At 44.1% G+C, this 24,083-nt stretch overlaps 1 protein-coding gene across 3 annotated transcripts in view; it reads right to left on the bottom strand.

The window, feature by feature from the left end:
• The window catches only part of SHISA6 (shisa family member 6), a 234,341-nt gene that overhangs the window by 18,419 nt on the left and 191,839 nt on the right, over nt 1-24,083 (bottom strand). For 2 of the 3 annotated variants that reach the window (XM_030506510.1, XM_030506509.1), the window contains one exon: nt 6,884-6,946. The exons of the other annotated variant lie outside the window; for it this stretch is intronic. In XM_030506510.1, coding sequence (XP_030362370.1) covers nt 6,884-6,946 — 63 coding nt within the window. The remainder of the gene's footprint in view (nt 1-6,883; nt 6,947-24,083) is intronic. 3 annotated transcript variants of the gene reach the window in all.

The following is a 24,083-nucleotide window of genomic DNA, read 5'->3' as shown; positions in this document are numbered from 1 at the left end:
ATAATAATATACCTGAATCATATTACCCAGGGGCTAATAACATGAAGACGCTTCTGTACATAAGGTGCTTAACTGAACTCTGTTACGCACTGCAACACAGGGCAAGACAAATAATGCTGCCAATTAGAATGAAAGGAGAAACTACAGAGAGTAGAATTGCTCTTGGCAATCACAGCAAAAGACATATTAATTTTTCCTTGAGTTTGCTGCCTTTTCATGGGGGATGCAGAAAACAACACATGGCTCTGGTACCAGAGCAGCCAGGATATAGGACTGTGCAGAACTGGGACTAAGACTCATTCTTTTGAGGACTAGGACTCACTGAATTTGAGGCTGTGCAATTGAAAACTGTCAGCCTGTTAACTCCTTCCACCTCTGTGAGTGCCTCATGCTCAAGGCTTGACATTGCATGAGAGGGAAGATTGTTCAGAAAGGAAAATGCATCAGGATGTTTGGTCCTGGCAGTGGACAAACAAGGAGAATAATCCAAAATGAGCTCTTTTCTGAGAGAAACCAATCTGTCTCAGTCCTTTGGGACTAGGGTGAGGAACGAGCCCCCAGAGAGGCTGAAGACAGTGCAGTGACCATCACAACCTTCTGCCAGAGGCACAGTTATTTCCACTGTGACTGCACCTCCAGCAGTGCAAATGGCAATCCCCTGCTTTGCCTCAGCAATTTCACATGCTCTGGTTTTTATGACACTGTGATTTTGCATCCAGAAATTTTGGTCTTCTTCAGTGGTCTCATATTCACTAGGAATAAAGATACTGCTTCCCCTTGCTTATGGTCTGAGATCTTCAGCTTCTGTAAGAGGAAATTGAGGTCAGGGTCAGAGCTATTCAGCTCGTGTTGGCCCTTTGCTTAAACAACCTTGTTGTCACAGAGAGAAGCTCCTCAGGTTCCTCCCACAGGTGAGGGTGGAGACACGTTTACACCACAGAGTTTTACTCCATGAGCCTCAGTGTTTTATTTGCAATAGTCACTTGCTGGGTGGAATATAGGCCATTTCACGGGTGGCATAACAGGATTCATCTGCAAGCTAAGGCCTCCAGACTCAGAGCTGAGCTGCTCCTCAAGCTGGGAGGCTGTGTTAGCCCTGCCATTCTAAGACCATGAAAAGAGTGATTTCTTTGTCCAAACCCACAATATATTTAGTATAGAAAGCAAAGACCAGTTCCTTCAGCTCTGAGCACTTTAAGGGAAGTTGCCATTGAAGCCTATCTGTTCTCAGCCCCAGAGCTGTTTTCTGCTCTCAACATCACAGACTAAAGGAAAATTAGCACACATGTCATCAGAGACTAGTCCCATTACTTACTTAAGTCCACCCATAGCCCCAACAAACCAATACATCCCCTGCACAGAGGTTGGCTCTGCACTGTAGGACGTCATTGTTAGCAACTTCTCAGGTCAAGACAGGCGAATGGTGATCCTGATTCACTAACAACTTTGCTCCAATGTGCTTTGTAATTGTGTAACTGGAGCTATACTTCAATACAACCACCCGTGTATTTGGCTTTGCAAAGCAGCCAAATCATGAACTGGTATCCCCATCACAAATGGCATCTTGTATGCACCAAAAAGCTGTGACCGTGTTGTCCTGTCCTGGCAGATTACCTGGTTCATCCCTCTTCCAGCTTTCATTAAAGCTCTGCTGCTTTGAGGAAAGAGCAGTGTACATAATGTGTCTATTTGTTTTGTAGGTTATATTCTAGAGATCTGATTATCTTCTTATTTCCTCACATATATTTCTACTGGGGATAAATCTAATTTAAACAGTCCTTAATTGTTATGATTTTGTAAACGGTGTCTTAAACACAATGGACACAAAATTCTTAACAAATTGCTGGAGGAGATGTGGCAGTGTAGGGAATCATTTTCATATCTTCTGGGATTGTCTCAAATTGAAGCTTCTGGTCTGATGTTAGAAAATTGATGCAAGAATTATTTCAGCAATATATCCCCCAAAGCCCTGTTACGGTGTGGGAAGGAAGATACCCTGGATTTTGAATCGAAGAAAAGAGAAAGAAGGAAGTAAAGAAGAAAAGAATTAGAGATAATAGAGAAGAGAGACAGAAAGGAGAGTGAAAAGAGAGAAAGGAGAGAAATAGATAAATAAAAAGAAGAAGCAGAAGGATTCACATCATAGATGAACATGTAAGAATGTGATTAAAGTCTACACGGGTACAGCTATAACATTGCCTCAGAGTAAACCCAGGCATCAGCTATGGAAAAATACTTGGCCAAATTAAAACCCTGAAGTGAAGCAATTTGTTGCTTATAGTGGTATTTCTGAGATGATTATTGAATGCAATGAACTGACATAAAAATTATGATATGAACTCCCTACTAACTAGATTATTTAGCAATGTGCTTGTGATTTATCTAGATGTAAAAAATGTTTATACAAGACTCTCTTGGTTACCATAATTAAATATGCACTAAAGAGGACGAGATTAAACTCCAGTAGCAGTAAAAAATAAAGCAATAAGCTTTACAGAACCTGAGCCCAGGCAGTCAGCTTATATTCCTGTTATAGCCAATGCTTCACTGCATCAGTTCTGGTTTGTGTCCCTTGCTTTTTTTCACATTTTAATTTTTGGGAGTTTTAATAGGAAAATAAATTTAGGAAAATAAATTTATGTGCTTAATTTGTATAAAGACTGAATATCTAAGTGAGATAAGCTCATGTATCAAAGGATTTACCTGCTTTCATATGTAAAACTTACTGTGCTTAGAAACCAGTACTTGAGCACTCACATTCACCTTTTACACACAAAATCACTGCATTTCCAAAACCTGCTCTCAAATTCTTCATTTGCAGCTGAAATCTGCAGCTGCTGCAGAACAAAAGTCTAGAGCTCAGGAAAGCCACATTAACCTTCTGAACTCAGGGGTCTGAAGCCTGTCACTAAAAGCAGAATTCAGGCTGAGGTTTCTAAAGGCCTGTAGATACCTCTATAATGGGATATTCAGTGTCCTAGACTGACACCAGAAGAAGATCGAGAGACTTCCTTCAGATGTGGGAATCTCATAGTCAGGCTGGCTAATTCAGAGCCCTCAACAACAGTGGAAATGAAGTCCTGGTATTGCAGACCATGGGTTGAAGGACTCACTTGCCTGTGGCCATTTCTCTTCATCTCCATTGGAAATTGTCTTCCCCAACACATCACATTTTCCAAACCCAGGACAGACACATGTTTCACCCCTCTGCAAACCCTTTGTGTCAGATAGGTGGGGAGAAAAGGGAGACTTTCTTCTTCACTCTGTGCTAACCGTGCTGCAAATAGCACTATGCTAATTAAATCATAGCAGCCTGACAGAACAGATTATATGTGATCCCACCATTAATTAGTAGTTACTCCTTCCTGCATCAGAAGAGTTCAGTGTAATCACATCAGTGATCTCACAGCTGCACAACCCAATGTGAATGACTGTCCCACTGCACATCTGGATCACTCCCCACACTATGGTCCCGCCATGATTCCCAAGACCTTTGAGGAAACAAATGGGTTGATGCCATTTGCTTTACTTTTGCACAGAACTAGCCAGTACAGAAAGGGGAAAGCGGAGCACAGGGGGCTTGGTTTTCATCCCTTCTCCACAAGGAGGTCTCCTGTAGGGCCCCATGTCTGCCACAACACTCAGTCCCAGGGTTGTATGTTTGTAGGCTCATTGTAATGGGAATTACAGGGGAAGATAAGAAACCTGTGAAGTTCCTATGATGATAGGAGATGGGAGAGAGATCATCAGTCCACAGCAGCTGAGCTCTCATCCTGACAGGTATTCCAAGTTTCAACAGCTCATGTTTCCCTTCACATATACCAGGTCAAGTGCATCCTTGCTGGGTGAGGCAGCACTTAGGGAGGCTGTAGGGAGCTCCTGCAGGTATGGGAGGGATTTGCTGGCTGTTCAGGCTGAAATGTTGTTCGTTTGGTGGCATGTCACCTACAGTTCCTGCCCTGATTGCTCTGCACTGGTAGCCTGAGAACCTTTCTCTGGTCGTTTAAGCTCAGTGAAGAGCGAACCGAACACAGGTCGTGTGCAACACAGGGCATGTCTTGAGCCTCATGCTGCCATCATTCCCTTCCTGTTCCTTTCAGGTGTGTCACTGCATGGTGGGTGCTAGAGACAGGCTAAGGGACAGAGCTCATGAACATGATGCTCAGAAAGACAGTTTATGTCCACCTACAAATCTAAATAATCACAAGAAAATGTACCCCATGTCCTACCCAGGAAGGGAACGATATTAAATCTGTCATGTTGCCCAGCTGTGTCAGAATCTGAACAGTAATTGTGAATACTACAATCTTTTGATGACTTACTTGAAAAGTCCAAATAACTTCTTTACACTCATCAAGCAATGGATCACCAGCACCAGCACACACGAATATCATAAACAAAAGTATCTATGACCATATGGATAAATTAGGAATAAAATATCACCCAAGAATAAAGTATAACTCTCAATCATACAATTATTTTTAGTCAGATTATTCAAGTCACTTTGTACAACCAAACTATTAAGATACAGTAAATGCAAGAAATGAGTGCAGAAAAAGGTAAAAGTTTCTAATCCAAGATCTCTGTACATCTGCTTTGATTTTTGTCTTTCAGGTACATAAAAAAGAAAAGCATTTGCCAGGGCCAGAGGGAAGTTATCTGTTATAGCACATATTGTTACCTTGAGTTATTGAATGCAATAGGGACCTGATGATGGAGCTGCATTAAAATTTCTGGGCAGAGGCACAGGTAAACGGGACTCATCTGGCTCTGCTGGGGTAGTTCTCAGAACCCAGCATGTGCTAGATGTGAAGAACAGGTAGTAAGACCAGAGAAAAGGCAATAAATTTAACCCATTTACGCCATCTTTTCCTTCTTCTTCTTTTTAAAATCAGTAGCCTGAAGAGCACTTGAGTCTGTCAGTTCAGGTTCACTAAATACTCCTCTGTTTCTTCCAGGTTTAAAGCCTACGTCATTTCTTCCGAGTTCTGGGGGACATGGAAAAAAATCCAACTGCTAATACTGTAGTCTTACAACTGAAAGCAACTTGCAGGCTGAGATGCTGCCTGACCCATCCTCTAAGAAGGAGAAACACCAAAGGTTTTTGGTGACCTTTTCAAGGGCAATTGTTCTCTCACACTTTTTTGCTGCAAAGAAACATGGAAATTGCCATACAAGTACACAATCGATTCCAGAATAATAATCAAGATGAAGTTTCAGTATTAAAAAAAAATACCAGAACAAAAATAGTAATAAATACAGAGATTCAGAGCTGCAAGAAGTATATATCAAGATGAGATTTACCCATCCCTTACTGGTTCCTCAGCAGAAGGAAAGTTCCAGCTACAAATCCTGGAGGAATATATCACATTCAGAGGGTAAAGGATGCAGGGAAGAACAAAGACAAGACCAAAACAAGGTAGCAGCAGAAGAGGGAAAAAAGCAGAGAGGACCTGGGGGTTCATTCAGAGGTTGGACTGATTGCACAGAGACAGGGGAAATCACTGATTTGGGTGGCAGTGACTAGTCTGGATTTGGATGGAGCCAGGAAGCTGCAAGTGATTTGTATGGTTTGTGATTTCTGTGATGCAGGGAGGGACTTGCTGCCAGACTCAAGAGCTTATGGTGGGCCAAGGACACCAAAAGGAGGAGGGAGCTAGGGCAGAGGAGGAGGAGGGACTGGAGGACAGGGCTGAGAAGAGAGGAGTGGGGTTTCTGGCCATGGAGGAAGCGATGGAACATCTCCTGGCTGGGATGAGAGGGTGGAAACAAATGGGAAAACAAGCAGTATCTTTGAATGAACTCTTGAAACTGGCTAAAGGATTACATAGGGCATTCCCAAGTTTATTAGACCAGGAGGGCTGGATAAAGAGGTGCCAATAAATGTGCTGAACCATGTGCAGAGGTGAGGTACATAGAGTGTTTTTCCAGAGCTCAGTAGAAGCACTGTCAGAAGGGGTATTAACACACATGAAGCTGTTTGGGTACAAAGACCAAACCCAGAGAGGCTTTGGAATTGCTCTGAAGGGCTGTTCTCACCCTTTAGAGGGATGACCAGACAGGTTATATGGTGGTGACAGGCTGTCCCAGACATTTCCTGAGGTGTCCCTTTTGAGGCTATGGGGATAGGTTTGTGGGGGGCGTAGGGATATGAAAGCTGCTCTGGGTTTCTTAAGTTCCCAAGGTCAGAGAAATGTCATTTCTCCACAATAAAATAAAGAGAATTTGGAAGGTGTGAGAGCAACCTCTCGAACTGGTTGAGAAGGAGGCACTTCTGTTTATGAAAGTAGGCAAGGGGAGTCCTGAATCTCTCCATGATCTTCACCTATCGTGCATATTAGAAAGTGGAGAGACATTGTGTAGTGAATCAGGGGCATCAGCAGGTTATCCCAAATGGACCCATGCAAGTATGGACTGGATTTAGCTGTGAACAGAAATTCTGGCCACATACTTTTATGCCCAAATCATGTAATCTTAGGAGCCCTTGCCCCCTGTTCACTGTCCTTCTAACCTATCTTAGATGTATGCACAAGCAGCACTATAAGTTGAGCGGTTTGGCTGACGAGATGGACTTTTCTTTGGTTGTCATTTTTATCGTCTTGGTTGGTTAAATCTGACAGCACCTTTCTGATGTGGAAGGGAGAAAAGAGCAATCAGACATGGGGAAACACAAGGGTGATAGGTAAAAGACTAAGCCATATTTCATTGCAAGCCCGATTTTAAAATATGGTCCTATATTTAATGTTAATGGAAACAATCATTCATGCATCATTGCTATAGGAACATTTCTATTAACATTAAACGTTCTTCAATACCAGTAAATGCTACTGGCTGGCAGAGGAAAGTTACAACATGTGTAATTTTGCTCTTTGTTTTCTCTTACCATGTGTAGGTGTCTGGGTGGCACTGTTTAGTATCAGGTGATTATAATTTTGCTCTTGGTCATCTGAAATTCACAGAAAAAAACAAAATCCCTTTAAGAAACAGAGCCCAGCATAGCCACTGATCTGCAGATGATAATTACAGCTCACAGCATTCACAGGAAATCTCAGCATGATTAAAGAAAGGAGGAGAAAATGCTTAAGAAAGCAGAAGAGTCTGTTATGTAGTTCACTTAAAATTCCAGATGCAAGACAAGCATGATAATGGGAAACTGCTCCCCTTGTGCTGAGCCTGAAAATTTGAGTTATCTGCAAAGGTGAGGAGCGTGGCCAGACAGGAGCAAACCACCGCTGGTGTACCAACATCAGTGGTGTGTTCCTGGGAACCACTGAAACCCCACAGCCCCCAGTCCACCACTCCATCTCCATCCAGCATGGAGATTTTCAGGACATTAGCCCCAGCTACACAAAAAAACCACTCTCCTTCTGTGAGCACAACCTCAACAACAACATCCAGTGCGAGTACAGGGAAAGAAGAAATAAGTGGCCTCATAAATGAGAGAGGTGGAGTTGCACATTTCCTTCCCCTGAGAAGTGAGAATGCTCTAAGACCTGATGCATTCGGTTTTAAATGCATCGTGCTGCAAAGTAAGAGTGCTCAATGGCAGAATGACTGCTACCATTGTGGTTAGCAACTACCCTTTGGGTTGGAAAACAACTTTCTCACTGTAATAAAGTAAGCAACTCCTGATAAACTTCTGTCATCTTCAGTTTCCAGACAAGCCTTCAATAAGAAGTGAACTCTTTGACTGGGTCTTTAAAACCCATTATGGAACTGTAGTAATGTCGGGTGAGAAGAGATTCCAAGAAATCTTCTTGCATCTCATGCTCTCCCAGTGCAGGATGGGCTAGTCTGATATCTAGTCTGATATTCTTAAAACCCTGTCACTGATATTTTGCTTTCTTCCCAGAAGATCTTGTTCACTAAGTCTTTCTTACTAACTTTTTGGCCGATTGTGTCTTTCGTGTCCAGGAGGGACATGGAGAAAATCCCTCTTGTTTCTGCAATAGCTCTTTATGACAAAGCTTTTACTATGCGTTTCCTTAATTTTATTCTTCAAGATAAACAATGTCATATCCTTTATGTTTCCCTATAAAACTTGCTTTGCCTTTGATGATTGTTACTCTAGCATCCTGTGCTCTCTCCAGTTGACCTTGATCTTCCTCAAATCTGGAATACAATATGAAATATGTTTCTGGGAAGACACCTTGCCAGTATAGAGTGGAGTGAATTGATTTTTCCCAATCATCTACTCTTCTTCACAGAAACTTGCATGATCTTTTCTTTTCTTATTGTTTTTTCAAAGACATGCTGCATGTCCAATGGGTCTTTAACAAATAGATGGCTTTTTAGTATTCCTGTTTCAGTCCAATGTGTGGCATTTTTCTCCATTTAATCAATGTTTTTTCATTCTATTTCTCCAATTTGTCAAGAACATTTTAAATTCTAATCCCGCCCTCTAATAGACTCCTGGTCATCCAAGCTTATTATCATCTGCAAATTTAAGAAGCAAATTCCTTTCCACCTGTAAAAGAAAAAAAGACTAAAAGCAGAACCGCATCAGTTCATCCTTCCAATATTTAGTTACCTTTTATGTTTAGTCAGCTATTATGGCATCTACCCCATAGAGGTTCACTAAGAACATGTTTCTCAGATTAGTCTCACATTATCTTCACAGAAACTGCTGAAAATCTTGCTAAGGTCGTGTTTCTTCATATAAATTATTAATCCCTGGCCACAAACCAGGGATTAAACCATGGTGAAAGAGAAAACTAAGATTAGCTTGACATGATTTCTTTCTGATAAGTCCATGTTGGCTGCTGCTTTGTCTCACTGGAAACTCGTCTCCCTGCACAGTACATTGAATGTCTGTGTACAGCCAGGATTAAAACCAGAGGTTATTTATTTGGATGACAACAGACTGGTCCCAGAACTACAGATGTTTCTCACCAATACTGAGCAGAGAGGAAGGATCACCCCCCTTCACCAGCAACACTCCTCCAAATGCAGTCTAGGATGCTGGTGCCTTCATCGCCACAAGGGCACATTGCTAGCTCATGTTCAACTTGGTGTCCATCACATATTTTGGGTTATTTTACCCACCATTTATTACCTTATTTATAAGTTATTAAATCGATTTTTGAAAGTTGCAACCTACGTAGTGAGTAATGAGCCTGTTGTACACTTTTAGGACCTCTCCTTGACATTAGCAGTTGATAAATTCATTGAACAGGACTAAATTGCTATACAGACACTTCTCTCCTGAAAGCCTTAGAGAGTGAAATGTTTCCCCAGGAGGTCACCAACTTTCCACGTCCGTTGTATAGTAGCCTGTGGCTCCTGTGCTAGTCCCTCTGGGTTTCAGGCAGGTAAGGCTGTAGTCATGCAGGGTAGCTAAGGACAGCAAGGACTTCCAGCCTGGTTACAGAAAAGCTACATTTACAAAGCAAGTCACAGAAAACATCCAAACAGTTTGTTTTCTTCCCGACTAATGTTGCTTACACACTGCAGGAGCTGACAGATAAAAGGTTACACAGAGATGGAGACACTTGTGTGTGTGAAATGCAAGCATTTAAAACAGTGGCTGACATAACTTGAACACATTCATTGTTCCTGAACGGAAACAACAGAGGTTTCTCTCTCCTGAAAACACTGAATACTCCATTGCAGTCATTTACTCTCACAACCTTGCTCCTGAATGGAAGTGAAGTACGTCTTCATTGAGAACAGTTACACCTGCGCCTACATGAATAGAAACTTTTGCCTTCTGGTTCTAATTGGCATTCCATTTCACCCCAAATACTTTCCCTTTCCCTTTCCCTTTCCCTTTCCCTTTCCCTTTCCCTTTCCTTTTTCTTTTCCCTTTCTTCTTCCCTTCCACCTTCCTTTTTCCCTTCCTCCTTCCTTTTCCCCTTTCCCTTCCCCCTTGCTTTCCCCCTTCCCTTCCTTTTCCTCTAAAAACCTCAGGTGCTTTGAGGCTATTGCTTAAGAAATGGCATCCAAAATAGTCAGACCCTGAATTATTGGCATTTTCATGTGGCTGAGCTAATCAGGCATCTGAATGCAGCACTGGGCTTCATTTACCGCTTCTGTAGCCTATTGTAAACACTTTCTAAGCAATAAAATGCTTTACAACAATGGCTGAGCCTTCCTGCACCTCTTCAGGTTTAACAAGATAATGCTGTTAATTGTGAAGTGACAGTTAGGCGGAAGCGTAGCTATTGTAGAGACAAGAATTTGAGTTCAAAGCTATTTACTAGAAAACTCCAATAAAGGATTCGCAGTGCTCTGCATCATCAGACCACAATACCAAACCTCTTAGCACAGCTGGAGGAGTGATCAGATACAATAATCAGCAGAAAGAATGAGTTGTTTTGCTGGCAGATGTGAAACCAGTGCTCCCAATGCCTTTGCAGTCCGGGGAAGACATATGGACACACAGGGCTTTTTAGGGCTTCACGGTTTTTTTCCAAAGGAGTAAGGAGCTGGGTGAGCTTTCCAAAGGATTGGAGCTGGGTGAGCTTTAAGGTCGCTTCCAGCCCAAACCATTCTATGATGATTCCATGATGGTGATGATCCCTCTATTAATTCCTAAAATGCACATGCATTTTTTAAGAGACTCAGTCAAGTGTCAGACGTGGCATCTAACAATTGATTTCAAGAACCTCAACCATCTTTCACAGAGGATGATAAAACATGAAACTATAATTTTTGCACTGCATATGGAAATTGCTTTATGGTCCTTATGGGGCAATAGCAGCTCCCTTGGACATCTCTGGGCAACAGTCACTGTGAGTGCCCACAGTAAACCAGGATCTGCCTCTGGCGACCTGAGAACACCCCTGATGGGCAACTGGAATGGAGCATCTGGATTAGCTCCAGGGAATGCTGTTGGACAGCCCTTCATCCCCTTCTTCAGAGAGGCAGCTCTCCTCATCTGCCAAGGTACCAATCTCAGCACTGACAGGAACTCCTCTTCCCTTGGTCCAGAATAGACAGCTCTGATTTGCATCATAAATCACTAACTAAATGAATTGTCTGTCTCAAGATGTAAAATCCCGGATAATTGACAAAGACAACTGTAAGTAGCCCCAAATGAGTTTACATTGCCCTTATCCTGGAGAGCCTCTTAAGAAACAAGTTTTTTTGCGTAGACTTACCCTTTCCTTTGATACTTGGTTTTAGTCTTCTCTAGGGGATATTTTTTCAGTCTCAGGGATTTTGTATGTGTTTGTTGCTAATAAAAACTAGATTTATTGTGTTCTAGAATGGAAAAAATAACAAGTGTCAGAATATGGAAAAAAATGCTGTGTTTTTTAGCCTGTCTTTCCTAACATGTTTCCTTATAAAAACTGAAAGCAAGGATATTTTTAATATATGTCAACTACATTACAGATACATGATAGTTCTGACAGTATTTTGCATTAGTTTCACAGTATTTATTGAAGTACTGGGAGCTATTCTGAAATCTATAGTCGACAGGACAAAAGAAAAGGACTAAACAGGAGCAATTAGCCTATGAAATACAATTCCTTGCCTTCTGCCACTCTGGTCTTTTCAGCAACCTCAGCATTTGCCTACCTTGAACCTTGTTCCCTAGCTGAGGTTTTCAGAGAAGGATGTAACAAGTGGTTTCTTTTTCTGATGGCAAAATAAGTGCTTGGCATCTGCACTAATGAAGAGAAAAATCCCTTTTAAGGGTTAAGCTTCCAGAGTACTTAAATACAACAAGAGACTTCAGGCTTTAGGAACTGAAAGAGTTGCAGACCCTGAGAAAAAGGGGGAAAGCAGACCAAAAACTGATCATGGGAATATAAATATTTTCAGCATGAAGCTATACTTGAGCAAACCCTGGTGAAGCAAAGCTGAGCAGGATGCCTGGGTGAGGGGAGTGAGCATCATCCCTTTGCTGTGCAAAACCTTTTCCCATGAGTTTGGAGTAGACAGAGATGGTGGCAGACATCAGCTCCCAGCTCTTGGGACCATCCCAGGGAATTGAGGAGGCTGAGCCCGTGGATCTCTCCTAAGGGCGGTCTGAAGCCAGCCAGGACCCTGCAGTGCCTTAGTAGAGGTGGTGAGCACTTAGCCTAATAAATCATTAAATCCCAGCTGTCTTCCATGTACATTAGCCAATAACTAATTTCTTAGTACTTTTCTGCTGTGAGTATCCTGCTTGCAGTGTGTTTCTTCACCTGGCTAACGATACCCACACAAACTGACCCTAAAACAGAGACTGCAGCAAGACAAAGCCAAAAATGAAGCTAGTAGTAAAGTCAGCATGTCAGTCATTAAAGGGGTTGGAAATGCCAGATTAAAGACTGTCCTCAAACCCTTAATTCAATATTCATTATGTCAGGTTTTTGTTCTACCATTCCAGCCTATTTTTCAACTGTAATCCTGTGACTCATTCATTGAACAGGATGCTCGGGGAATAAGGCAGCTATTCAAGAGTTATTTTAATCCTCATTAGGCGGTGAATGGCCCTGTTCTTTAGTATGCCACACCACCCAAATCCTGCACTGATTATGGAACCGTTATTTTCCACGCAGGCTTTCCTCTAATGCTCACCTAAGCCTCACAAACAGCTTCCAGACTCCCATTGCAGGTAGGGTGGGGTCTGTCAGCTCCAGATTTAAGCTGTGCCAGAGAGCAATTTTATCTGCATGTGCAAACGTTTTATTACTTTGAGGAACAGACACGGAATACTTGGGTCAGATTTTGCAGATCACATAGGGGATTTTTAATAGGGTTTTTCAAGCATAATCAGGTGCTGATTAACCACTTCTGTGGGGAAGAGAAGGCAGGTGCAACTGTTCCTGGCTTACATGTGATGGAAATGATGATGAAGGCAGGTGGAATCATTTCCCTATGGCCAAGCAGTAATGTGAGGACTGGAGATGCTCCCCCAGCCCAGTTCTCCCCATCACATCCCTTTAAGCCACAGCAGCAAGAGCACATCCTGCCTGATCGTGGCTGTGGGAGCTCAACTGGTACTCCCTGGACACTAATCAAGTGCTCACCATGCCCATCTCCTGGACTTGTCCTTTGGTGCGTCCTGTGTCCCACATCTTGGTACTCCTACAAACCCCCCTCACTGCACAGCACTGCCTCATGCCCAGAGCTATTCTGCTCAAGCAGTGCCCAAGGCAGGTATTTCCTTTGGAAAATATCCATCAAGTAACTAAAACCTGTATAATTTAACATTTCAACTTGGTCATTTGCTACTTTTTGACCTCTTTTTACACTTTAAATGGAAGTCTCTAAACTGCAAGTATTTACATGTAGTTACAGGCAGAGTTTAGTCTACCCAGAAACTGAAGGAAATGGCAGAAAACATTGCTCTGGATGAAGTACTTCCTGTAACTGAACAAGTTCTTGATGGAAAGCTCTGATTTTACTGTTGGGCTTGATACAAACAGTGTTTATTATCAAAAGGTTTTTTATGTGAGTAGTCATGTACACCTACAGGTATGTAACATTTAAGTGCATGTGCTATGTGCATGAGGACACTGATATGTGCACATGACCTGGTCGTCACAACAGAAGAACAGACTGTATGTGGTGATGTGTGATCTCACTTTATCTTTGTGACTGTGCAACAGGTAGGTATGCACACTACAGCCATAACTGCTTCACAGCAGTGTTGGTGTTGTTCATTAGTTATTTTAAGGCTTAAATGAACTGTAAGAAATCAAGGAGCAGCGGATGTACAGTCGCAGATGGAAACTACTCAGCTGCAATGGGCACTGAAGTTCTAGTGGTTATGTCAGACCACTCCAGAAAACCAGTCTGGCCCAGCGAGCTATGCCAAAAGATGGGGAAAATCACCTTTCTCCCCCAAACATCTGAATAAAAATGGGAAGCATGAGGAGGACTGTCTCATGCAACAGGACTTCAAGTTCACTCACAGAAATGTCTCCTCTATTCAAAGCACGCATGAACTTACACACTCATTCACAGAGGATTCTTTTCCTCCCACATACACCTTATCTCCAATGATGGAATAAGTACCATGTAAACCATGCCCACTCATGAGCTCCCTATACACAAGCATATTTCTCCTTCACAGTGCATTCATGTAGATACCCACTGACTCTTTCAAAAGCATTGAGGTGCCAAACTGCAAAAGCAAACTGCCTGGAGGAGCTTGGTATGAGGAAAATACTATTCTTGGTTTTGAGCAACTACAGCTGAAAAGTGCAGCTACAGAAAAACAAAATGGCAAGAAGAACATCCCCAGTCTTGGCTAAAATGTTATTTTAAAAAGCATCAAAACCACCGTGAAGATAAAGGTTATACAGAGCTCCAGAGATTTCCCCCCAGGGAAACTGACAACTTTTGAAGCATCTCTGCAACGGCTATTTTCTCCATGAAGAAATGTTTTTTCCTCTGTGTAGACAACAGACCATGAGGTCTATCAAAAAGGGCAACTTTTTCCAGTGTTAACAAAGCCTTACCGGGCTCACCAGCACAAAAAGAGACATATCCTGCATGGGGATTTCTCAACAGCAGTGCCTCTGCCTCTATAGAGGCAATAATAACTGCAATGAGCCTCACCCTCCCATATGGGAATGTTTGAACTCTTGATCTGTATTTCTTTGGTTTGAATTTACTCAGTGCTGCAGTTTCTCACACATTCCAGTATAAATCAGGAAAAAGAAGTGGAGAAATGAACAGAAGAAATCCCAATTAAAAGAAAGAAAAAGGACCTTCTTTCTGGGAGAGAAAGCCCAGCACGGCTGGTGGCAAAGCCCATAGGACAAACTTAGCTGGTGTTGACAGTCAGTGCCGGGGATCCCCCCTGTGTTTGGGAACTTCACACTGACTTTCCAAACACAAAGTAATCAGATAAATACAGACTGGTTTGCTCGGAAACCAAACAGCTGAGCAGGCTGCATGACTAACATTAGACAGCAACACACAAGCAGCATCTGGGGGAGCAGGCCTGGATGCTAAACTTTGAAAACCTTTAAAATAGGCAGATCACCGTGAAAACATATGGTCAGAATAGAACAAAATGTGTCCTTTAAAGGGCATTTCTGAAGATGAAGTTGCTTTTGGAAGATATAAATAGTATGAGTTTCTAAAGCAGGATTAGTTAAATGAAATCTTTTGTGGAACACAGCCAGCTATTGCACAGAGTGGAGAGATAATTATGCTAATACCTTTGGAAGAAACACATGGTCGTTTTTAACCCCATGGTATTGGCAGTAAAGAGAAGCAAAGGGAACACAGAGTCCTCACCCTGTTTTTCCCTCTTTCACATAGTATAAAAACAAATGCAAAGTGAAATTACTGTGAGAAGGGCTCTCTAGTGAGTCTGGTGGGGCAGGACTGTGCTTCCACTTGGAGAGAAGAAGTCAAAGACCTTGTTCACAGCTGTACCTTAGGAAACAGCCAGGAGTGCCTGGCTGTCCCATCTTTCTCTTTATACTGAAAAGACACAGGATATAGTAGAGAGACAAAAGCAGAACCCTCTTTGCTTGTTAAAGTCCTAGCATAATTGACACATATGCACAAAATCTCTTTTGGATTACCATGGAACTAAATGGCTCAGAATTGGTACTTGGCCTCTTGCCCAGGGAACTACAAGGGGATGGCGAGAGACCACAGTGAGGAGAATGGGCTGCAAGGCTTCCCAGAGCAGACCAGAGCCCAGCAGAGCTTTTCCAGCCTCTGTTCTGCCTTTGGAGTGATAAATGCACCACGTTACAACCAACATGATAGTCAAGATAAGCGGACTCTTAACTTGTCAACTGATTTTAAATCACTTTCAACTCACAGAAATTCACTTGCTCTTAATCTGCCAGCAAGACATGGCCAGCCTGGACATTGAAGCAGGGACTTTATATTAGAGAGCTCTTTTTTAAGGGCCAAGAACAAGAAAATGTGTATAACAGTTGTTTTAATTCATGCTTTTGCTGATTTCTGGCATTTTCTATTCCTAGAAGCAGGACTTGTTTGCATGCTTGTTGACTGCTAAACATGGCTTTGGGCCAGTACTTTACAGACAATTAAGATCCAGATCCAATCTAACACAGATCATATTCTTACTTGAAGCATTTAAGTGACGTCACCAGCACTAATCAAGCACTTAAAATGAACCATGGGCATAAGTGCTTTATTAAGGTGAAAAGAAAGTGGCACTATGTTAAGGAAGAACTAAAAGCTCTATTTAAATCCATCTATAATCCTAGCAGCAATTAAGCAGATGGTTAACTTGAAGCATCTCCTGAAGTCTTACTGAAGTCTCCTTAAATAGTAGCTTCCAAAATAGCACTTCTGTAGAAATACCTGTATATGACAATGTCAAAATCTAGCTTTTTGCTACTGATTACCTTTCAGTGTTTCCATTCCATCAGGCTTGATGTGGGAGAAAGTAACACATACTTTTTGAAGGAGATGAGGACAGATGCACTAAGTCTGACCACCAGCAGTACTACCTTCCTTGGATGAAACACAGATGCCTGGATATTATTATATTATTATATTACTATATTACTATATTACTATATTATTATATTATTATATTATTTATTTTATTATTAATTATTATATTATTTACATTTTTTTATAAATACCTCATTAAAAAGCCCTTTTCCATACGTTGCAATCAGACATTTTCTGCTTGGCCAATTCAAAACCAGCTGAAATGATACACAACTAGATTTCTTTAAATCGTTTTCTTTCTGTATGTTTGTAATTCTCAGAGCAACTTCAATGTTGGGGAAATTGGATTCCTGTTACAGGGGACCACAAAAAAGTCATTTAGAAGGAGAAAATCTGGATTTGCTTAGTAGAACTTGCTTTCTTTTTTGGGAAAGCAAGGTGGAGGTCTACACAAGCAGGGGCTGAGTGCCATCTCTCTCTGTCTAGTGTCTCTATATTGACAGTAAGTTAGAGTATTTAGTATGTATTTGGGTTTGCTCAAACAGGTCCTAATTTGGGAAATCCTATAGTAAATACTGAAGTAACATCTTTAAATCTAGCACTGCTGCTTGTGGTATCCTGGTACCTCTTCCCATAGAAAATGAGCATCCCCTGACACAAATGCTTGTGTGTCCAATTGTCCCAGTTTCAGCAGGAGTGTAGTATTTTATCATAAATCTTTAAAGCCCCAGGTTCTCGAATCATGTAATGAGGAAAGAATTTCATCTGTCTTTCCATTAAAGGGAGATCACTTCCTCCTTTTTTGTAAAGAAGAGGCAGCACCAGCACTTTGCCCCTGGAAGGCCCTCAAGGCAAAAAGCAAGCACAAGGCATCAACATTAATTTATTTGGAAGCTGTGGATTTTAATCCAACCTCAGATTTGTTTTCAGAACTCATTTGTGGTTCTTTTACCACATGTGCTTGGCAATACTGAAGCTCTCCTAGTAACTTATGCAATATTTACTACCTTTCTGTACTGAAACCTGGCAGTATGGCAGAGTATAATATTTATAGCAGTATGAACTACTCTCCTGTAGGTAAAGCAATTTCTGTTTATTTACTCACTCACTGCCTTCCATGGGAATACTCCTGTTAGCAGATCCGATGCTTGCTGGAACACAACTTTTTTATTGGTTTTTGATTTTATGTTATTCCTGCACCAAGTTCACCAAGGCCAAGCAAAGCAGTTCTGTGGTCATATGAATTGGATGTGAGTGAGTGAAGCTATTGAAGGAGATAATGGTCTTGCTGCCTCCTCAGCTCTCAGCCATGTGATTCTCCTGCCTCTCTTGTGCCCGGCTAAGTGGATATAAGATCTTGCACAGAATTCCCACTGCTGTTGTTTGTCTGTTTTCCTTATCCAGGTCAGTTTTGGGCCAGGTCGGGTTCCTGATCTTGCCTTCTGCACCAGAGTGGGAGGCATGGTGAGCAGATGGAGATTAGAGCAAGGATGCAGCTGCATCTTTCAGAGATGAATGAGGTTTATGTCAGATTGAAAGGACTGGTGTGGCGTGCTAAGTGACTGCTTTACTTCAGTGATTCTGGTCCAAATGTGAAGCTGCTACAGGAACAAAAATTGCATGAACACATGGTCCATGTCTTCAGAGTAAAGAACACAACTGCATTTCAATAGGAAAAATGGGGTTTGTCCAAGCTTTCTCAAGCCTTACAACCCTCTGAAAGCCCGCAAAACCCTCTAGTTCAATAACCGCTCAAGGACCACCCTGTAGCTGAAGGAAAATCTGGGCCCAGCTGGACCAAAGGAGTCCAACTGCATCCTTCTGAATGTGGCAAGTGGTCCCGTTTACAGCCTTTGGGTCAAATATCCCTGAGACATGGATCCCTCACAATCACTTACACTGCTTATTGCGAGGGCTGTCCTGGAGAGGGGGTACAGTAAAGAAGTGAAACAGAAGTCAAAGAAAACTGAACTACAGATGAAGTCAAGCAAGATGTGCTGTGGTGGTAGGGCTGCAAAAGCCTGGTTGCAAAACCACACTGGCACACGGTACAAGTTCCTCTCTACATCACTCCCCTGAAGAATAAACATGCAGTAAGTTAAGGTTTCAATTTGAGAAAGAGCAATTTTGTCTGGAGTAATCTCATGGACAGACATCTGGAGTGACCTTTACACAACAAACGTGGCTGCCTCCTCTGTGCTGGACTGGACTGGACTCCTTTCAAGGTCCACAGAGACAGACACTGTGAGCCCATGCTTCTTCTCATCCAAGATTCAAAGCAGATCACCACGTTAAGCTGTAGATGTGTGGGCATTCCTTTTTCTCCTTGTTGGCTCCAAGAGTCCTCCAGAGTTTGGGGGAAATCCCTTATCTGTTTTATGGACTGAGAAACTGGGAGAAAGAAGGGGAAAAGTTCCCTGAACAGCAAAGTCATTCTTGCAGGATACAGTAATGGCGTGCAGAACATTTTCCCAATGCAGAGAAGCCCTTTTTTTCTTCTCCCATTTCCCTGTTTTATTCTCCATCTGCTTTCCCCCTTTCAGTGCTGTGGTAAGTTGCTGTCCAGATGGTGCTGACACACTGCAGTGTATGTAGTCCAGATGCAAAGCATGTCCCTTGAGGAAGGTGACTCCCTCTGCACCAAGAGAGGAGCTGCAAAACTTACTGGGGAGACACTTCTAAAAGAGGAGACCTTGCTCCTGGGCAGCCAGGGAGGAGCAACCTGAGCAGCTCTTTGTCCTTTTACAGTCCTGTCTCCTCACACCTTCACGCCGAACACCTTCCTGTGAGCTGAAATGAGCTGAAATCAGCTGACCAATAGCCTGTCCTCAGTAACGGGTGCACTTGGAATCATAGAATCAACTGGGTTGAAAAAGAGTTTTAAGCTCATCAAGCCCAACCGCTCCCCAGCACTGCCAAGACCACCACTAACCCATGTCAATGAGGGCCTTGTCTATACGGTGTGTGAACACTTGCAGGGACGGTGACTCCAGCACTGCCCTGGGCAGCCTGTTCCAATGCCTGAGCACCCTCTGGGGAAGGAATTGTTCCTCATCTCCATCTAAACCTCCCCTGGTGCAGCTTGAGGCCGTTTCCTCTTGTCCCATCCCTTGTTCCTTGGGAGCAGAGACTGACTCCCTCCTCGCTCCATCCTCCTGCCAGGCAGTTGTAGAGAGCAATGAGATAATTTACCATGTTCAGACCACTCCATGGATGGACCTGGGACATTACTCTGCTGTGGTTACTTGGCATCCATAAAGCTCAGAGTGCTTTGAAAAGCAAACCAGGTATTACTCCCCTTAGCTCAGCTGTTGGGTTACAAGCCCTGGGGAGTCACTGGAATTCACTGAGCACAGGTATTTCCTAGTTGCTTTCCAGGCAGACCAGCCCCACATTGTTGTCTTCTCTGCTGTACCCCAAAAGCAGACTGCAGAAGAGTGGATGGGAGTCTCTAACGGCCCTCTCCTCACCACCTTCACCCACCCTGAAATCCTCCAGGGAAAAGCACCAGGCAGTGCTTTCATCTGCATTTGAAAGAGAAAGCTCTTAACCCTGGTAAGCAGGAGCACTACTCAAAAGGGCTAATGTAATTGGTTTGCCTTTTCCATCCGGGAAAGTTCATTGAAAGTCTGATCTCATCTCTCCCTCCTCCTCCCAGATCTTCCCCGGGAGGGATGTGGAAAGGGATGTCTGCAGCCCTGACATCCAGGAATGAGAGCCTCTCAATGCGCTCCAAAACTCAGTCCCTCCAAAACACTCAGATTTGCCTCCTACCCAGAAGGACTTTGGGTAGTCACTGCCTGTGGGCTGAGCTGGCGAGTGCGAGGAGGGCCTCGAGCACTCCGCCTGGCAGCATCATCACAGGAAACCTTCTGCTTAGAGCTGGTGGCCAGAGCAAAGGGGTTGTTCTGTAGATCGGTGGTCTTGGGGTATGTGTCATTCCCATAAAGCGATCCTGGATCCTCTTGGCTTGCTCTGCCTGGGTGCAGGTTAACCCTGGGGACCTGCATGCTCCACAAACCAGCTGCACTGCTGCCCAGCTTGTACAGACAGTTTTTCTAAGAGTACCTGTGGTCACAGCCCACCCTCTGCACCCACAGATTGGTGGCTTCTGGTTCTTCTTGCTTAAAATATCACTGTGTTTTCTTTAATATTTGGATCAGGCTTGTTTGCTCTGTAAAGCTCAGCAGTGACTCGCTGGGATTTGGGAATCTCTCTTGCTAGTCCCCACCTGCACACATGCAGCTAATAAGGTTCACTATTTTCATCATACCCTGCTCTTTCTGCTGCTCTCTGCTTTGCCAGCAGCCTGACAGATGCCAGGGTTTGCCTTCAGAGAGATCTGCTCCCCACCCAGCACTGGTAGCAGGAGGGAGGGCTATGGGAGAAGACAAGAATTGGGGGAAATCCTTTTGCAAACTTGCTCTTGGCAACACGACACAGTTATCAGAGAGTCATTTTTCCTTTCAGAGCAGCCCTCCCCTGTGCATGGCACCCATGCATGGCAGGGATAGACTTCCAGGGAGAAAGATGTCCCTCAGGTCCCAGGTTCTGTCCCCACAGTCAGAACCAGCTTCCTGCTGGGTGCGACAGCCCAAAGCCACAGCAAAGGGGTCCTTCACTTTCCACATATGGTCTTGCCTGGTCTTAAGGAGTTGGGCACAGCTTCTGAATGAACTCTGGAACTAAGATTTTAATGGGCCTGCCAGTTTTTGCTGGCAATTCTGCATTTATTAATTTAATAAGTAGTTACTCTTTATTAATGTCAAGAGACCCTGATTCTTGTTGTCAGGATTATTTTTGTAACTTTTGGCTTCGCAATTCTGGATTTTATATGGGCTTGGGTCAAAAGAACTAACGATTTCCATTTTTCCTTTTTAATGCTAAACGAATGTCTCTTGTGCTAAGGAGCAATGAAGGCAGAGCAGATACAAGATCTGATCTGATCACAAATAATTTGGGAATTAGGAGAATTCCTGACAAGCCACCCAGTGAGGTTGTGAAACCCATTCGGTTAGAGTTAAACAGGAAAGTGATGCCTTTGAAGTAGGAGATGGCTGGCGATAGGAAAGTCTCCTCTGATGACAGCCCTCAGTGACACCCTGAGATCCTTCTGAGCCTGATGAGCCCAGGCAGAGGAGTGTACAGAGGCAGCATCCCCTGGCACACTGCTGGGTTCTGACGTGAACACCAGCATCTCTCTGTGTTGCTCACCAGAGGCAGGTTGAGAACAGACCCTTGAGCCAGCACTGAGATTTTTCCTGTTTCTTCTCTCCTGGATATTTTGCATTCTGGAAGTGAAGCGATGAGTAGTGATTCATTAGCTCCTGACTGGAATGCAAAGGCTGGGTCTGGCCGTCATAAAAACGGGTGATGAAAGTGCCATAATTCTATGGAGAGGCTCCCTGCCATGCTGTAGCTGTACAGTGCTGGGGCTACGCTGCTGCACTGCTTCCCCAGAGCAGAGCACAGCTCAGCAAGGAGCCACGGCCAGCAGCGTAGACACGTCTGCATGGTGGGAGCTGACAAACAGTGAACGAACATGGCATCTTACAAAGGATTGTAGCACACTTGAATAAAACCATTGTTTTAAACCATAACCAGCCACCACCTGAGCACAGCTGCTCTGGGGTGGAACATTGCAGCTGCTCAAGACACTGCTAAAAATGGATGGATCATAGTAACCGTGAGCACAATTTGCTTCAGGACACAAGTGCTCAGCAGACAGCAACTCCTCAGGCTCTTGGGAGACAGGAGCATGATGTGGACTAAGAGCAGCATTTGCAAGTCACACTGTGAGTGATGCCCAAGACAAGGATTTCTTGTGCAGGAACATAACCTGGGTGCGTAAGGTCTAGAGGATTTCATCTAGACTTTTTTTCTTCTCTCTCCCCTCCCCCTGCTTCCATCTCTCTCCCACTCTGCAAAAGAGCTCCTTTCTCCAGGAGAAAGGACATGGATTCCCAACATGGATTGCTGGCAGTAGGGAGAAAAGCAGAGAAGCAAGGCTGCAGGCTCCCAAGTACCGTGTGGTCTGAGATGTGACCTGGCCCATAGCAGTAGCTGTCAGGACTTGTCCTCTCCTCTCCATCATCTCCCCACCCCTGTGCAATGAGAAGCAGACACGCGGCAGGGTGTGTTATGGCACAGAGCTGCACCAATGCTTAGGGCAAAATCCTCTTTTCCTGCAGAGGTCAGGCTTGCTGGCTTGGATAAGGCTGCTCTGGCTGAGCTGCAAGGAGCTGAGCTGCAGGGTGGAGTGAAGTGATGTGCCTTGGAGAGGGATACAAAGGCTGGGTTCCAAAGGGAACTCCAGGATACTCACTGGGTGTTGGAAGTGCTTGGGCTAGGATTTCAGGCAAGGGCTCCTTAGTGGAAAGTGCGGCATAGAACTAACATCACCATGGACAATTTTTCTGATAAAGGGGGTATGATAGCTGCTTTCAAGAGAGAACCTGGAACTAGAGGTCAATATTCTCTGGGGAAGGGGACGCAGCATGCTGAGGAGGTAGAAGGGCCAGTGGAGAAGAGAAGATGCTCCTGCTTGAAGAAGACTCCATGGTGCTCAGCTCATCATTGTCAAGCAGGTTCCTAGCTGCCAGGGGAAGGACTGCAGGAACAGCATGTGTCTTTGAGGTTGCTGTAAGTGACACAAGTCCAGCCTGCTGCCTGGCGAGCAACATGCAACCTATGAATGAGCATTAAACCAGAGCAGAAGCTATAAAAGAATTGTAAATTGCAGCCTGTGTGCCCTCAGCCAGCCATCCCAGACCTCTGCCAGGAGTGCCTGCCCAGCAGTGAAGCCAGGGTAAAGGAATGTGTTTTGCTCCTCCTTGACTTGCACTGCCACGAGTAGCTGCCTAAGCACCGAAGCATTTACAGTGTCCCAGCATAAGGCTGCCAGATGAAACTATTGACATTCACAGATAGTCCCTGAGGCTGGGCAGAACAGCCATCTCTGGATTATTTGAACTTTTCAAAATTGGCTTGTGTTCCCTCATAGGGGAAGAAAGAGTTATCGACTGTCAGACCCCTCAACAACTGTCTGCAGTAATGAGACAGGAAACAGGACAGTGGCTGAAAGCTGAAAGCAAGCTCTCCCGCAGCTCCTGGTGCTGCCCAGCAAGCTCCTGGCAATGTCAGCAGGACACATGAGCTATGGCTCCCTCCTCAAGGGGCTTTTTGTCCAGATCCTCAGTTTCTCTCCGTCTGGTAGAGACCCCAACTGGCCTCTCCCAGCTGGTGTGGCCTGTATAGACCATGACTGTGCAGCATGGGGACAGCTAAATATACCCGGGTGGGAAATCCCTGAATCAACCCCAGCAATGGAGGGGGAATGACCTCATTGAGAGCACATCACTGTCCCTGCAACCCCACATCTCCCCTTCCCCACAGTACTTATTGCCCAGCTGTCCCCTGGCACTCCACAGTGTAGGTGTGGAGGTAGATGTTGTCACATGCTGCCTTCCTGCTCCAGCTCTGTCACCTGCAGATGGACCAGCCTGTGGGATGAGACCTTGGATGTGCACCCTGTGTGCTTCCAAGGTACGGCCACCATCCAGTGCCATCAGCTGTCTCTCCGCTGGAGGCAGAAACATTGCCTGCCCTTGGGACCAGAGATGAGATAATGCTGCTGCTGCCCGCAGTGTCCTCCAAAGAGTTGTTACTCCCTCTGTGCTGATGGACCTGAGGACTCTGCAGCTGCCAAGTCCCATCTGCCATCACAGACATGCCAGTAGGTAGAAAAATGG

Source organism: Strigops habroptila, chromosome 14 (assembly GCF_004027225.2).
Source record: "Strigops habroptila isolate Jane chromosome 14, bStrHab1.2.pri, whole genome shotgun sequence".
NCBI lineage: Eukaryota > Metazoa > Chordata > Aves > Psittaciformes > Psittacidae > Strigops > Strigops habroptila.
The sequence above is the reverse complement of the archived record's forward strand: the minus strand, read 5'-3'. Positions and strand labels throughout refer to the sequence as shown.